The sequence below is a fragment of the Musca autumnalis genome, unplaced genomic scaffold, assembly GCF_047663935.1.
Source record: "Musca autumnalis isolate F117 unplaced genomic scaffold, ASM4766393v1 scaffold_1, whole genome shotgun sequence".
In the NCBI taxonomy this organism is placed as follows: domain Eukaryota; kingdom Metazoa; phylum Arthropoda; class Insecta; order Diptera; family Muscidae; genus Musca; species Musca autumnalis.
This window is the reverse complement of record NW_027411644.1, coordinates 266,001,833-266,019,073: the sequence shown is the minus strand read 5'-3', so window position 1 is coordinate 266,019,073 and position 17,241 is coordinate 266,001,833. Positions and strand designations below refer to the sequence as shown.

General features: G+C 36.6%; 1 protein-coding gene across 7 annotated transcripts in view; it reads left to right on the top strand.

The window, feature by feature from the left end:
• Positions 1–16,771, top strand: part of LOC141389512 (uncharacterized) — a 193,195-nt gene extending 176,424 nt beyond the window's left edge. For all 7 annotated transcript variants that reach the window (XM_073961116.1, XM_073961117.1, XM_073961112.1 and 4 more), the window contains 6 exons: positions 2,472–2,975; positions 3,122–3,535; positions 10,427–10,484; positions 10,705–10,773; positions 11,621–12,343; positions 16,529–16,771. In XM_073961116.1, coding sequence (XP_073817217.1) covers positions 2,967–2,975; positions 3,122–3,535; positions 10,427–10,484; positions 10,705–10,773; positions 11,621–12,343; positions 16,529–16,644 — 1,389 coding nt within the window. In that variant the 5' untranslated portion in view covers positions 2,472–2,966 and the 3' untranslated portion in view covers positions 16,645–16,771. The remainder of the gene's footprint in view (positions 1–2,471; positions 2,976–3,121; positions 3,536–10,426; positions 10,485–10,704; positions 10,774–11,620; positions 12,344–16,528) is intronic.
• Positions 16,772–17,241: the final 470 nt, after the last annotated feature.

The window sequence follows — 17,241 nt, the reverse complement described above, 5'->3', positions numbered from 1 at the left end:
ACCAAGCACTGCCATGTCTGCTTGCGCAAGTACCCAGGCTTCGGAGCCATACATCAGCACGGGTAGTATCAGTGTTTTGTAGAGCGTTTTTTTTTTTTTTTTTGTTTGACGAGATGTGGCTTTGCTTTTAAACTGCTTACGTAAACAAAAGTAGCATCTGTTAGCCAATACAATTCTTCTTTTTATTTCACAACTGATGTCGTTAGTTGTGTTTACGGCAGTGCAGTGGTAGACGAAGTCTTTTACTACCTCAAAATTATAGGAACCAACTTTCACAGTTGGTCCGAGCTCAATGGACGCATTGCGCGTCGACACCATTAATACTACACACAAAAAAATATATGTTAGAAATATCCAAACAAATATTTGTTTGGGACTGGTTGCAAACAAATATATGTTTGGATCCAAACATAACTTTTTTGTGTCCAAACAAATATATGTTTTCAACATTTTGTAACATATCTCAATTTTGTTTGTTTGGGTACCAAAATATATTTTTTATGTTAGAACATATTTTTTATGGGTGGAGAGAGGATTTTTGTCAAAGAGAGTAACAGCAGGGATCTCGCGGTTGCGGAATGCTGTTTTATAACAAAGAGCTGTGTGTATGGTGTAATAGGAGACACAGAAGCTTTGACCAACCACGTGTGTTTCGTGCTTTGTTGTTGTTAACTAACGAAGCAAGCGAAGAGGAAAAGAAAAAAAAAATGATTATGTTGTTCTTTTTTTCAGTTGTCTAAATAAAATCGTTGAGTAAAGACGGTAATGTGGGTGAATAAATCAGTTTTTTTTATAAAAAATTTCATTCCGTTTTTCTTTTATTAAAGTCTGTTATGTATTTCTTTGAAATTTTTAAGGTACCTATGTGTCTGTTGTTGCTTATTTCCTTGTGTTTCAATCAATAAACAGCCACCATTATTTATAAATTTGGTATATGTTACAGATGTCCAGTGAGCGCTTATTGACAGCAAGTGATCCTACATTTTAATGTGTTTTACATTGAAATTTACGCTCCCTCTCTCTCAGTAAGCGCCCACTGGTGCATGTGTTTGTTTTTTGTGGCTTTTGGGTTTGTATTTGTTTGCACCCAAACATATATTTGTTTGCAGGACCCAAACATTTGTTATGTTTGGGACTGCTTGCAAACAAATATATGTTTGCTGAAAATATGTTTGGGACATATGTTAGACAGGCCGTTTTTTCTGTGTGTACATACTTAATGTAACAATATCTTTACAATACATATTTTGCTCTTCGAATATTGTTATATCAATCATATTTTTTCTCTGCGTGTGGATGCAGAGCGGGCAAACGGAACATATCCATGTCCTGGGGTTCTTCTCTATCCCGACTCGGGCCAAAAAGATCAGGAGCAGGCGTTCTGCCGCACCCATGGTCAGAGATGGTCTGTATGCTGATTTTTTAGGTTTTCGACGGTCAGAAAGTTGTAAACGTCGAAAACGTATAAAAAGTAGTAAACGTCATAAACCTCAAAAAATTTATGTTATCCCCATATTTTTCAATTATTACCAATTCTAAAAGCCTGTCTTTGTTATTGAAAAGCCTACACGCCTGTTTTGGAAATTTAATCACTTTTGTATTGATATTTTATTGAAATTATTGAACAACAAATTGGATTAAGCACTTAGCACGCAATCTACAATACATTCTGGATACTAGGTATGCTTCTAAGAATTTGCTGGTGAAATAATTAATAAAGAAACAATAATGCCCATATAATATAAAAATATACATAAAATGTATATTTTTTGAACGACATTTTTTTATGTTTGTTTCGTTTTTATGAAAACTGAATCTCAAAAGAAATAATAAAATGAGTTTTGTTGTTATGAAAAATAACGATTTTAGGTTATACAATTCTATTGTTTATGCTGTAAAAAAACCTTGTTTTTTGGCAAGGTTTACGACGTTTCTGACGTATGTAATATACGTCAGAAATGTATGTCATATACGTCTTAATTTCCGACAGACCATCTCTGCCCGTGGTGAACAAAAATATGCAAACCCAAACACATAATTCGTCAACTGACAGCTTCTGGTCAAAGATTCCTCCGAGTCTATCCGGAAAATGAATGATTTGTTTATAAATTTATCTTGTACACTCCCTTGTTTCGTTAATTCAAATATTTTTGTTAACTAGCGTATTTTCACACTAAAATTGCCGACATATTTTCAAAGTTGGTGTAGCCGCTATGTAACGGTTCGTACCGTTCGATAAATTTAATTTAATTATTGGTAAGATTTTCCGTATCGTGTCGGATAAACAAATTTAGGCCCCGCAAACCTAACCTTTTAACTGTTTATTATTTACTAGTTTTAATATAGGTATTTAATCCAATCCTCCTGCAAAAGCATTGTCACAATCGTATTTTTAAATAAGTAACCGACACTTTAAATAAATATACAAATAAATTCTTAATCTTTTCCTACTTATTTTTCATATTTTCCAGACAATCTAATGAAACTTGTATCTGTCCAGACGAAAGAACTGACATTATCTACAGCAAACACTCTTACACAATAAATAACCTAAAAAAGTCCCTCAAGCAATTTCAACACAAATAAGAGCACATTTACGAACTTTAACTAAAACCCTTTTGACTTGGAAATAAATGTAAATAGCAAAAAACGTGAAACCGAGGAAATGCAATAAAATACGTAACGAGACGAAGCAAAACGAGAAAGCACAAAACTAATAAAACATCTTAAAGCTAGTTTTATAAATTTAAAGAAGACGCAAACACTTGATATTCCTTTGTGGCTGGGTTACGCTTGGAAAGCAATCAAGAAGTAGAAGAAAAAGGTAAAGAAAAGTAAGAAAACCAATTTAAGGAACGTGTTGAATCGAACGACAACAGGATACACGCACATCTTAGAACACAGAAGACACACATACATATATAAATATATGTACCCAAAGAAAGCAGCAGAAGATCGAAGAAACCATGTCGAATGTAAGTATGATGAACGGATACATGAACAAATATTTTCCACAAAATTGGATTTCTTGTAGAAAAATTAATTAAAAGCAACTCTCTGTGTCTTTATTTGTGTTTCCATTTTTATTTTACTAAAATTCTGAAAAATAACAAAAAAAAAGTTACTTTTCATGGATGAATCGAATGGCAATGGTGTGTATGCAACGTCTGCGACAGCAATTTTAATCAACAATACAAATATCAATAATAACAGCAACAGCAACAACAACGGGCGTGGTGGTAAGAGCAATCACAATAGCAACAAAAACAACAATACACCCACACCCACTTTGAACAACAAAAGCAATAATTACAACAATAATAACAACAACAGCAGCAGCATCAATAACAGTGGCAACAATATCCACAATTTAATGGCAGCAGCATCAAATGCAGCCGGAGCGGCTGCATGTGCCAGCGGAGTTGTCCCTCCACAGCTGCCAACGTCTCTATCAAATGAAGATCTTAGTCAAAGCCTTTCCGAATATACGGATGCCGATGAAAGCATATCAGCGCCAACAGAATTCTTAGCCGAGGTAAGAAGGAATGAAAAAATATAAAATTATGTGTGCAATGGTGCAAAAAAGTTTATTAGGGTCTTTTGGCCCTTTAAACGATGAAACAAAGAACTGGTCCTTTGTTAAAGCAATCTCGATGGGATGATTTCCTTTTTCCATCTTCAATTCAAACTACAAAAATCCGTTAAAAGTACAAAATTAATTTTGCATTAAAGATTTTCATTTTTATAACCTCCACCATAGTATGGGGGTATTTTATGTTTGTTTTTCTGTTTGTAACACATCGATCAGGATAACATTCTAAGACGTATGTTGTAATCACTCTAGCGTCCGCAATAATTGATATAGAACGGTACAAATTTGCACCCTAGTGCCTTTATACCCTACACCACTATGTGGTGAGGGTATTATAAGTTGCACTTAACCAAATTTAAATGGAAGGAGCTTACACTTGGGAAGTTTCTGCGGATTCTGAAACTGCAATGTTCATAGATGAGAAAAATCAAAAAACTAAAAAAAATCGCCGTAGGGGTTTTTAAAAAATCAAGGTCAAAATACCGACTTTTTTGGGGTTTTTTAGGTTTTCACAATTTTGCTTGAAAACCGCAAGTCCTATGGAAATGGGACTAACCAACCATGGTTGTATAGTAGGTTGTCGTTGTCAAACAACGAAGATATCGCAATAGCCGCTAATAGAACCCAACTTTTCATTTTTGCGATTTCAATAATAATGACGTATATCACAGCTTTGGTTGGGGACTTTCCAAACAAAAGTCTGACTATGAAAGTAGAAAATCCCATCTTTACAATGATGCAAAGTAGGTTGGCGTATGTGGCCAAATGACGGAGATATCGCAATAGTCGGTAATACATCCAATTTTTTATTTTTTGTAATCACGCCACAGGTCGCAATTTTGATCAGATCGTCACGAAATTCTGGGTGTTAATGGGGCTTACACAGAGGAAAAAACCTATTGATTTTGGTAATGGTCGGATAATGTTCAGAGGTCGGAAAAGGCCAACGTTTTATTTCAAAGCGAATATCTCTCTTCTGTAAGAGGTATATCGAAAGCAAAACCTGGCAAGGAAAGTAGAAAATATCAACTTCACAAGGATGTGGTCATAAGTGGTCAAACAACAGAGATACCGCAATAGTCGGTAATGCATCCTTTTTTCCATTTTTTGTGCAATCACACTACAGGTCGGAATTTTGATCGGATCCTCCAGAAATTTTGGGGGTTGATGGGGGTCTCGCAGAGAAGGAAGCCTATTTGTGGTTGGCGTACATCCCACTTTTCCATTTTGTATTTGAGTTGTACTGACGATGCACTTAAATGCGTTTTAACAAAATTGACCTGTATTAATGAAGACATTCAGAGCAAAGGCTTAGCTTAGCTATCCCAATTGTAATATTTTGAATTTTACCAGCCAAAAGCTTATGAACAGGGGTAGTGGTGTAGGGTATCACATAGTCGGCCCCGACCCGACTATAGTCTTGGCTCACTTGTTTTTCCATAGGCAGGTCAAGTTCGAAGATGGGCTATATAGGTCCACGTTTTGCTATAGCCCCCATATAACAGTACCGTCCGATTTAAGGTATTTTAGGATTCTAGCTACATTTTTGTGCCGAACTAGCTGAAATTTGGCTTAGAAATGTCACCACTAAAAATTGTTAAGATAGATCCACGTTTTGGTATAGCCCCCATATGATGATACCAATTTAAGGTATTTTGATTATTTTAGCTACATTTTCCGCCCAAACTGACTCCAATTTGGCACTTAGAAATTTCGAAAATGTTCGGAAAAATTGTGCGCACATTTACTCTTGAAGACTGATACTTTTTTACTTCTTTGACCTATTTAAGTATTTGGGATATCCGTGGTCAAACAATTTTTGCCCTTACTGGGAACTAATTATTTCATTTTAGTTCAGAATATTTTGGTAGAGGGTAGAAAAAGTTCGGCACGGCCGAACTTAAAGTTTTTACTTGTTCCCATTGTCCTTTGCTTTAATGACCACTTGATTTTGTATTCACAGGAACTTTACATCCCCAGGTGGATGTTTTTGTTTAATAACCTCTCGTAAAAGTTGTGAATATGAAAAGTTTTGCGGTTAACCAATAAAATGCATTTATCCGCTTGTAAACATTTTTTTAACAAAAAGAAATCATATTTCCGCTTTTCTTCCGGTTGCTCCATTAAGAGCAGCCAAAAAGAGAAAAACAAATGTTCCTGCAGTGATTACATCAATACATTTTTAGGTGAAAAACTAAAAAAAACAGATTCAATTGAAGAAAAACAAAAATTTATATAGAGTAGGAAATATGTATATTAAAGAGCAATAAAAACAAGAAAGACTATAAAAGGAGCAAACACAATAATTATGCCGTATATAATATATATTGATTTTGAATCACGAATTTGCTTCAAAATGCGTGGCCCCTAGTGAGGGGCTATACGAAATAATTGATATATACTGTATATAATATACATACCTATAAATTTTAGTAAGGAAATTTCTGATTCAAAGAGAACTAGAAATATTAAATTACGTTAAACTAAGTTTAGAAGAACTTTTTCCAAATATTTGCCTAATGTTACCCTAACTTAAGTTTACAAGAAATGTTTGAAGATATGGAAGAAATGTTTAAAAAAGAATGTGCCGTCAGGGTTTTTGGAGCTTTTGGCCCATTATTTTAGGAAGTATGGGCTTACTCCGGAAAGAAATTGTACCAGTAGAAACCTGGACCCTAAAAAGTGCAGATGAGAAAAAAATTGGAGCATTTGAAATGTGGGTATACCGAAGAATACTGAAGATACCCTAACCATCGCATATTACGAATCAAGAAATTCTAAGACGAATGAACCTCGATAGACAACTTTTACGCACCGCAAAATCAAGGAAAATCGCATACCTGGGGCACCTGATGAGGAACCATAAATATAAATTTATACAAGCCATTATTAAATGTAATATAGAAGGACACAGAACAAGAGGCAGAAGAGAGACATACTGGTTAAGGAACATCCAAGAATGGACAGGATACTGGGATGAAACGAATCTAATACATGCTGCTAAGAATCGAGAGCTGTCAATAATTTCATAACATAAAACATTAAAATATATTAATTTGTAATACATATAGTATTGTATGATCGCTTATATCCGAATAACGGATCCGCAAATAAAGAAGAAGAAAGGGGCCGCAAGAACAACCTGATGGAAATTTTTTCAAATAGATCCGATACGAAACCTCGAACCGCACTTTTCTCAAATGTTGTGTGGGAGGTACTTGAAGGACGGTACCGACATAGTCGATATTCCAACATAATATATGACTGGATGACATCATCCTATGTACAAAGATTGGACCAATAAGAAACTCCCTGCGAAAGTTATCTTGCGCATTTTAGTTGGTGCCGTCAGGGTTTCTTGAATCTTTTTGGCCATTATCTCGGAAAGTGTGGACCTGCCCCGAAAATTCAAAACTATCCGGGATGTGCTCTAAAACAGAACTTTTCACAAATGTTGTGTGGGAGGTACACAAAGGAGTTAACAGATATAGTCCATAATCAAACCAGATCTATATATGGGAGGAATAATACGATGTGCAAAGTTTGGATGTGTGAAGTTTGGAAAATTGTTCAACTTTTGCGGGGAGGTACCCGAAGGAGTGGACCGATACGGCCCATCTTCGAACTAAAATTAAGTTTGGGCAAAATATTACGAAGTGCAAAATTTGGTTAGAATCCGTTGATCCGTTCGAGAGTTATCGTGCGCACCAGCCAGCCAGTCAGACGGACGAACTTGGCTAAATCGACTCCAAATTGTATGAAACGGATTTCGTACATACTTGGGGTCTAAAACCATTATTTCGATTAGATACCTTTGTTAGCATAAACACTGAGGGTATAAAAAGGTAAAACAAAAAGACATGAAAAATATGTACTGGCACAGGTGCTCTTGAACCAACTTAAAAAAAGCGTCTTACACCTAGAAAGTTTTTGCGGATTCTGATACTACAATGTTCATAGATGAGACAAACAACAAGTAAAAAAATGTCAGTCGGCTTTTCCAACTTGAATGTTGAACTTTTGTGGGGGAGGTACCCTTAGGAAGGACCGATATGGGCCATTTTAGAAGTTAAAGCAAATTTTGACAAAATATTAGGAGAACCAAAGTTTGGACCAAATTGGTTGACCAATTCAAGTGATATCGTCCTCGCATTTTACACATTTTATTGAAGGAGAAATACCGGAAGGTGTGGTCCGGTATTGCCCATGAAACTAAGTTTGGATAAAATATGACAAAGACCAAATGTTGGACCAAATCGGTTGAACAGTTCGAGAGGTATCGTGGCATAGGGTTTTTGACACCTTTCGGGCTCTTTTCCCAAGAAATATCGACTTGCCCTGAAATAACTTTTACCGCCGGAATGGAGGTAGCTAATGCAAATCGCTTCAACAAAAATCAAAGTGATTCGAGAGCAGGTCTTAAAGTGAACTTATCCGAAATTTTGTGTGGGAGGTACCAGAAGGAGTAGACAAATATAGTCCACATTTGAACCTGATCTATGTCTGGTAGATATAATAGGATGTGCAGAGTATGGATCCAAAATTTAGCTTTCGTAATATTTTGCCCAAACTTAGTTTAAGTTCGAAGATGGGCTGTATCGGTCCACTCCTTCCGGTACCTCCCCCACAAAAGTTCGAAAATGTTCGGAAAATTTGTGCACACGATAACTCTTGAAGGAAGTAACCGATTTGATTCATAATTTGCACATCGTGAAATTTCTACGAAACTTAGATGAGGTTCCAAAATGGACTCAATCGGTCCACTCCTTCGGGTACCTCCCACACAAAATTTCGGATAAGTTCAGATTAGGACCTGCTCTCGAATCGCTTTGATTTTTGTTGCAACAACTTGTATTCATTGCCCCCCATACGACGGTACAAGTTTCACCAGGGGCAAGTCCATACTTCCTGAGAAAATAGCCTGAAAGATGCAAAAAGCCCCTATAACACCGTGTGTAGTGGATTGAGCGCAAGATAACTCTCGAACGGATCTGCCGAATCGGTCTAAAATTTGGCCTTCAAAATATTTTGTCCAAACATAGTTTAAATTCGAAGATAAGTCATATCGGTCCACTCCTTCAGGTACCTCCCCCACAAAAGTTCAAAAATGTTCGAATAAATTGTGCGCACGATAACTCTTGAAGGGAGTGACCGATGTAATCCATACTTTGCACATCCTAATATATCTACCAGATATAGATCAGGTTCGAATATGGACTATATTTGTCTACTCCTTCTGGTACCTCTCACACACAATTTCGGATAAGTTCACTTCAAGACCTGCTCTCGAATCACTTTGATTTTTGTTAAAGCGATTTGCATTCGCTACCTCCATTACGACGGTAAAAGTTTTTTCAGGGGCAAGTCCATATTTCTTAGGAAACCAGCCCGAAAGGTGTAAAAAATCCCTATGTTACCATATGTGGCAGTCGGAGAACACGATAACTCTCGACCTGTTCAACCGATATGGTCCAACATTTGGTCTTCGTCATATTATATCCAAACTTAGTTTCATGGGGCAACACCGGTCTACTATTTCCGGAACTTCTTCCCAATATTTAAAAAATGTCACTAAAATGCTAGGACCATATCAGCTGAATGGGGCAACCACTTTTGTCCAAACTTTGGATCTCCTAATATTTTGTCAAAATTTATTTTAACTTCTAAAATGGCCCATATCTGTCCTCCCTAAGGGTACCTCCCCCACAGAGGTTCACTATTTGTGTCTTAGTGCAGTTAATTCCTAATCCACATTTTTGTCGGCAATTTCAAATGTCCAAAAAGGGCCACACAATTCTGAAGAGACCTTAAATACATTCGATCTGTCCGTAGGTGAAAGTTTCACTTCACATTGGCTGAGGGTACATATCTGACACTTTTTTACTTGTTCATATTACATTTCAAAAAATGTAAATTTTTCTTTTCGCGCTACATCAACGGTATTTGGTACATAGTACGAATCCGCTGGCGAGACTATTTTTGTTTGATGCGGACAAAATTTATAGCGCTTTTACTTCACCTTTTTAAGAAAAAAATACACTGTGCTACAAAAGTTGACTAAAAATATTCAAGCGTTCTGATTCAAAAATTCTATCGTGTTTGGGTCCATGGACAACGGAAATACCTTTGGTGTCTTTGGGTCACTTCGTTTTTTTGTTTTATAACGCCAAATTTTTTGTTTTTTTATACAAGTCCGTTCCTCGGTCCGTGTGTGGTAATCACTCTAGCATCCACTCTGAAATATTCCAATGATGGGTTTTTTGTTTAGGGGCAGGTCAAGTTCGAAGATGGACCTATAGGTCGACGTTTTGGAATAGTCCCCATATAACGATACCGCCCGATTTCAGACATTTTGACGATTTGAGCTAAATTTTCGGACCGAATTAGCTATAATTTGGCATTTAAGGTTATACACTATTGAGATGATCCTCATTTAGTTTCTACATTTACTTTGACAGGAAAATAGAGAAAAGTGTGGTTTACTCACAAATCGAGAGAAAACATAAAGAACATGTTGGCTACAACCCATCTTACACATTCTTTACATAAATATAGTCAAGGCTTCCACGCAGTTTAGCATTTAGAGTAAATATTTTTTGTCGCGTCCAAAAACATTATATTTGATCGAAAAGTATATAATTTCTATAAAATACAATCACAATTCGAATGTTATAAAAGGATAAACCTTGGCTTCAGCTATGTCACATTTTGACAATATTGCCTATATTTGTTGACCAAACCAACTGATTCTGACTTACTTCTTATAACATTAATTGACTATCAACTGGTGAGCGAATGAATTTAATTATTACACTACTTCTTCCCTCATTTCAGTTTCTGTCTTCAGTCATGCTCAAGGATTATAAAAAAGCTTTAAAATATTGCAAACTGAGTAAGTATCACTTTAGTACGAATATCACTCATAACTCAAATGTCAAAACAATGTAAAGGCTAATAAAATGTCATTATTTATGTATGTTCAAGACAAATTGAAATACGAAAAGAAACATTCTAATTAAATCATATTTTATCAGATTTTATTATTTTTGTTTTGTTTTTGACAAAATAAATGTTCCTCACAAAGTTTCCTTTACCTTGTCGTTTCGTTACAGTTTTGCAGTATGAACCACACAATTCCACGGCAAAGGAATTCTATCCATTGATATTGGACAAATTACGGGGTGTGTATACGTTTATTGTTATATAAGAAAATAGAAGAGGGGTTATTAAATGGGAAAAAAAACATATAAAAATTATAAAGAATTGGGAAAGTAGATTATGGATTATTATTTATACCACTGCCGCGATTTTAAGCCAGTATCAATTGCTTTGTATTTTTCATCTATAACATTATGAACGTTTCAGTTCGTATTTTAACCGGAAATACCCAGCAAAATTTATTTGAAGTTGTTCTGTGTGAAGTAGTGATTGAATAGCTTTTTTAGAAGCAGTCCACGCAGAGTCATGAAAAATGCATTCCGTTCTTCACATTTTGACAATGTCCGATTTGAATCCATTTCATAAAATTTTCAGTTATAATAACTTTTTTTTACAGTTATAATAACTTTTTGCAAGTCAAATTCTTAAGAACACAGGAAACAATTTATTTTATAGTATTTTAATTACTCAGCAAAATTTTTGTATCCAAAAATATAATCATGGGTGCAAGAAATGTCAGACTGCATCATTGTTTGTAGCCAAAAACGTAGTTGAATCATGAGTGCAAGTGACTGTTGGTCTGTTCCTGTACTGCAAGAATCTACTAATTTTTACTATTTTTTTCGATAACATAAAGGAAAAAATGTTATCTTTGGCTACAAACATTTTGCTGGGTAGAATTTTACTTGTATCGAAACTGAAATGATCCATCATTCCATCTTATGGATGAACTGTTTGCAATCTTATTCAATAACCCCATTATTTAAAACATTCGAAAAAGGATACCCTAATGAATAGAACGCCTTGAATTTGTTTTGATTTTGTTTTTCTTTCTCTTTTTCCGTTTAATGACAAAACAACAACATAAAGGTGCCACCTCCAGTGACAGTGACGAAAACTATAATAAATCATCATCCTCACCGGAATTAATACTGGAAGCCCCCTCATCAGATCCATCGGCGGGAGAAAGTGATGAGCAGGAAGCATTAGCCGGTGAAGAAAAGCTACATCGTCAGCATGTACGGCGACCGCATTTACCCGACTTGGCTATTGCTGAGGGCATTTTAGATGCCAATTCAAATGTGAGCAGCAACAGCAATAGCATTGAAGATGTCGACGATGAGGATGAAGAAGAGGAAGATGGTGCCGGTGGGGTGCTAAGCAGTGCATCAGTGGGTGTTAGTCTTAGTGATTCCGTAGATGGTGATGATGATGACGATGGTGATTGTGAAGATGCCGACGACGACGATGATGATGACGATGACCGGGATGATGACGACGATATTGATGATGATGATATTATGAGCAGTAGTGGTGATGATTTACCCGTTGATGAACATCAGGTCATTGTAGGTGATGTCCTAGACATAGATAACTCAGGTAATGCATGTGGCGGCGAAGGTGTTGATGGTGTAGCTTTAAATGGTTCGAATTCATCACGAAATTCTTCAAGTGGTGGTAAAATTAGTAGCCGCAGTGATAATACGACACACTCGTATTCGAGTCTATTGCTAGAGGAAGAAGATGATATAGTGCCTGCAAATCTACACTTTCCCAAGGATTTTAATTCGCCGGATTTGGATGTGAGCAATGGTAAGTGATTGTGGTTGTTGTTATTCCATTTTTTACAAGCAATTCAAAGCATTTTTTTATATCTTTTATAAGCATTTAGTATTAAACAAGTCACAAAGTATCGTTCGGCTTTCCGACAGAGATATGCTCTCAGTCTGTGTGAGTTAAAACTTACATCTACGGATAGATCCAAAAGGGGCCACACAACCAAGGTCCTTTTCCCTAAAAATGATGTATTTAGAGGGGTTTCTAAAATATATGGCCTTTTTTTGGACGTATGAACTTGCCGACAAATATATGAATTTGAATTAAAATTCAAAAGTGTTGCGGAGGAGGTACCATTTTGAAAGTGGATCTTATTTTTGGGAGTCATTTCTTTTCGAAAGACAGGGCGCCTTAAAGTGATTTCAGTTGATCACCATATAATTTAGAGCTTTTGGACCACCACGTCAGAATGCATGGACTTGCGCACGAAAAACATAATATCGCTGCAAACAAGACCACAACAATCAGAGCTTCGGTATAAATTTTCAGAGATTTGGGCTGATCCGTTCGAAAGTTATCGTCCTCTTCAGCCACTGCACATGGTGTTATAGGTGTTTCTACAGACTCAAGGTCATTTTCTCAGGATGTATGGATTTGCCCTGAAAAAAAATTGTAACATCATAATGGAAGCTGCGAATACAAATGTTTGCAAAAAAATCGAAGCGATTCGAGAGCAGACCTTAAACTGCACTTTTCACAAATTTTGTGTGGGAGGTACCTGAAGGAGTGGACCTATATAGACCATATTCGAACCTGATCTATGTCTTGTAGAGATATAACAATTTGAAAAAGTTTTGAACTTTTGTGAGGGAGGTACCCGAAGGAGTGGACCGATATGTCTCATCTTCGAACTTAAACCAAGTTTGAACAAAATATTACGAAAGCCAAATTTTGGACTGAAACCGAAGAAACTACACATGGTGTCATAGGGGCTTTCACAGATTTCGGGCCATTTTCTTAGGATATATGGACTTGCCCCTAAAAAAACTTGTACCGTCATAATGTTGTTGTTGGGTCTGGGTTTATCTCCAGTTCCAGAAAGTGGCTGCTTCGATGGAATGTAACCACAGATTCACTGAAGTTAGATGAGTAGGTTTTGGCGGGGCAGTTGAAAGGATGCAGTGTGCCGTGCGGCCCCATACCACATACTGGGCAGATGTCTTGCACAGTGGGATCGATATCCGCCCAGTAAGTATTTAGGCGACTGCAATATCCCGATAGTAGTTGAGACAAAACTAGTCTGGTTTGTCGTGGCAGCTGACGCTCCTCAGCTGCAATATATGGGGGATGTACTCCGAGGACTTTATTCACACTACATTTGCATATGGCATTAGCAACTGCGTCCGTGTGAATGCTATTTAAATCTGCTTGATCTAGGGATTCTTTCCTGTATCGTTGGATCTCTCCCACTTCCTGATGTGTCTGAATGTGTCGGCCTACCCACTAGATGTTGATTGCGATGGCTCTCACGGTAACACGCGAACAAGTACTGCAACGAAAGCATTTCATTGTGTTTCTGTACTGGAAGAATCTTTGCCTCCTCATGTTTATGGTCCACTGAAGACTTGAGGAGGCACCCTGTTGCTGTTTTCAGGTCGGCATTCTGACATGTTAAACTTTTTTTCAATTCGTACCACATAATCCCGGAGGCCAAACTAGAGCCGCATAGCTTACCACAAACTGACCTATCGCGTTATATGTGGTCAACAAGGTATCTTTATCTGCACCCAAGTGCTGCCGGCTAGGAACGTGAGGACCTTGTTTTCGTACTTTTCAGTTTGTCGCAGATAAATGTCGCGTGCGCGCACTGCTTGAACGTAGTGTCAAATGTGTCCCCTAGAATTTTGGTGAACAGAGTGTCTGTAGATTTTGTGGCGGAAATATGCGTGGAAAAACGTAGTAAGATCGGTTAAATATGAGTTCAGTCTCTCACAGAGGTACCTGACGCTAGGATCATGCAATGATTCTCATAAGTTACGATCTAGATGCCGTCTGGAGGAGGCGGAATACAGGAGAGGTAGAGATTAAACAGTTCCGGAGATATCACCCCACCTTGGGAACTCCCCGTTTCACTCTTCTTGTTCCTGAATTCCACGTATAACTGGCCGGAGGGTTGTCTGTTCAATGTCCTTGACAAATATATGTGGAGATGGCGTGCTGTGCTGACGCTGGGGAGGACTTAGGTCTTTGCTACTGGCGACAAGAGCGAAATCGGGCAGTACGATTCAATTTTGCTGGCGGCCTTTCCTGGCTTGCCAGACTTCGGGAACAATAAGGGTGGCTAGCGACAAGTTGAGAATTTTAGTGAGATACTCTACTCACGGCTCATCCAGCTGCTTCAGCATTACCATGGAGATTTCATCAGGGCCTAACGATTTGGGGTTGGCTCGACTTAATCTGAGATACAGCTATTTCTCGGCGGAATGTATACCAATAAATAGACCTATGTGCACAATTTTCTGTGGAGAAGTTTTGTAACTGCAGGGAACATCATATATTAAATTACGGATAGTTCAGTCAAACACTGTAGACAAAACCCTCAAAATACAGAAAATCAAAAGGTACCATTATATGGGGGTACACCTAAGCATGATGACAATTTTTGGTAAAGAGGTGTTGTGACCCTTTAGAATCTTAAATGTCAAATTACAGCTAATTCGGTTAAAAATCGTAGCTAAAGCTCTAAAAATACCGAAATCGGGAGGTACCGTTATAAGGGGTACCGTTATATGGACCTATGTTGACAGTTTTGGTGGAGTAATATTGTGACGATCCTTCCTTAGCACGTTATAAACATCACAATGATGTAAGCTGCAACAGTTGTTGAGCTTGGTTTCTTGCACCGCCGCAGCCTTGGTATTCTTCCGACTCATGAAATACACTGTTTTTTCAATCTTACCTCGGAGTCCATTACAATTAAATTGCAAAAAGGACGTATTTTTGGGACAGGGACAACAGCGGCTGTTGTTAAATGCTGCGTGTGCGGTTGCTGTCGAGGGGACTGCGGGGGAGTTTCGTAATCTGAAGACGAGGGGTTTTGGTAATCTGATGACGACTCACTGGGGAATGTGTTCACGCAGCAACATAGTCCCTGTCGTAGTCCCTCACGATTCAAGAGCAGACCTTAAACATGTGTATGAAGATAAATTGGATTACAAATTGGAAAATGTAAATTTACCTCCGGCCAAGTCTGATATGCAAACTGAAAATGCAAACAACTTCTAGTATGGAATTTGGCTTTGCTGTCTTTAGCAATTGTTGCCCTAAACTAGTAGAACTTATCTTTTGAAAAAAAAAACATATAAGAAAAACTCCATCTAGGGCATCAAAATCTATAAAATATAGAACAACAATATAAGAGAGAACCTCTAGAACAACAGCATATCAGGCAGGTTTGAACAGCATACACACGGACACAGTTGGTAAGACCATAAGCAATTATTTCGTGAATGCAGTCATCGGAGTACATCCCCTATCTAAAGGGATTATTACATGTGCAACTAAAAATAATTACGATTTAGCCTCAGCACTGCTCTGTTGAGTCCTTAACACAAATCTGTTAATTCCTTAACAGTACTCTCTTGATGGTTCGCATATTTTCTAAATTTAAATTTTCCAATTTGAAATCCAATGTATCTTCACACACATACCTTAAACTGCACTTTTCCCAAATTTTGTGTGTACCTCAAATGAGAGGACCGATATGACCCATTTTCGAAATTAAACTGAGTTTGGACAAAATATTACGAAGAAAAAATTTTGAACCCACAGCCGGTTGATCCGTTCGAGAGTTATCCTGCGCTCCAGCCAACTAGACAGATGGACTCCAAATTGTCTGAAAGGGATTTCGTCCAAACATACTTGGGGTCTAAAACCTTTATTTTGATGAGGCATTTTGGCCTCATAAAAGTGTATATAACCTCGTTATTCCAAAGACTGAAGGTTTAAAAACATCTTTAAGTAACTACTTCCTTTCATCAAGGGGCATTTTTAAGTATGTACTTACTACTGCCAACATTTAATGAATGAAGTCATCATATACTTGTTCTTTTGCTGGGAATGTTTAAATTGCTTGTGAAAACTAGTAAAATTATTTAATTCCATAATTCTTTGATGTAATGTATTGTCATATAATTTATTTAATGTCTAATTTTATTACAGGTAATAAAATTCCCTCAACATCCTGCAGTGATTCGGAATCACCAACGGAACCGCTGACACAAAGATTAGCAGCCATTTTGCGCTCAAAGTGTGGTGTTTCAAATACCAATGGTTAAATGAAATTAAACAACAGTTACCCCCAATGAAATAGATATACAAATGATAGTCGATCTAAAATTATATATATTAATATTATATTAAATGTAATACAAATATATATTATATATACACAAATGTCTATAATCGAAAACTTGTAACTTTACATTTACACAGATACACAAACAAATTCCAATACCAACTTGGCCAACTTTTTCTTGTAATAATTTAATTATATTTTTCTTTCTTCCAATATTTGAATGTAATTTAAAGAAAATATTAACCAGTCTTAAAGCTAAAAGACATTTTTAGTGTTTTCTTTAAATTAAACTTTTGCACACATACACATTGATACAAATATTATAAATGTACGTATATGTGTATTGATAATAATCTACTTATATACAAACATATATACTGATATATAAACTTTATTATAATAAACTTACTTAACTTTTGTCTGCTTATTTTTTTTTCGAAATATTTTATCATATTTATAACTTATTATATAACTCGTGTATACTTAATTATAGTCTAACTACTATCCAATATACTGGTGGTCAACACAATATATACATACATATTTACATAATATTTCAAATACTTAGTATTTAGTT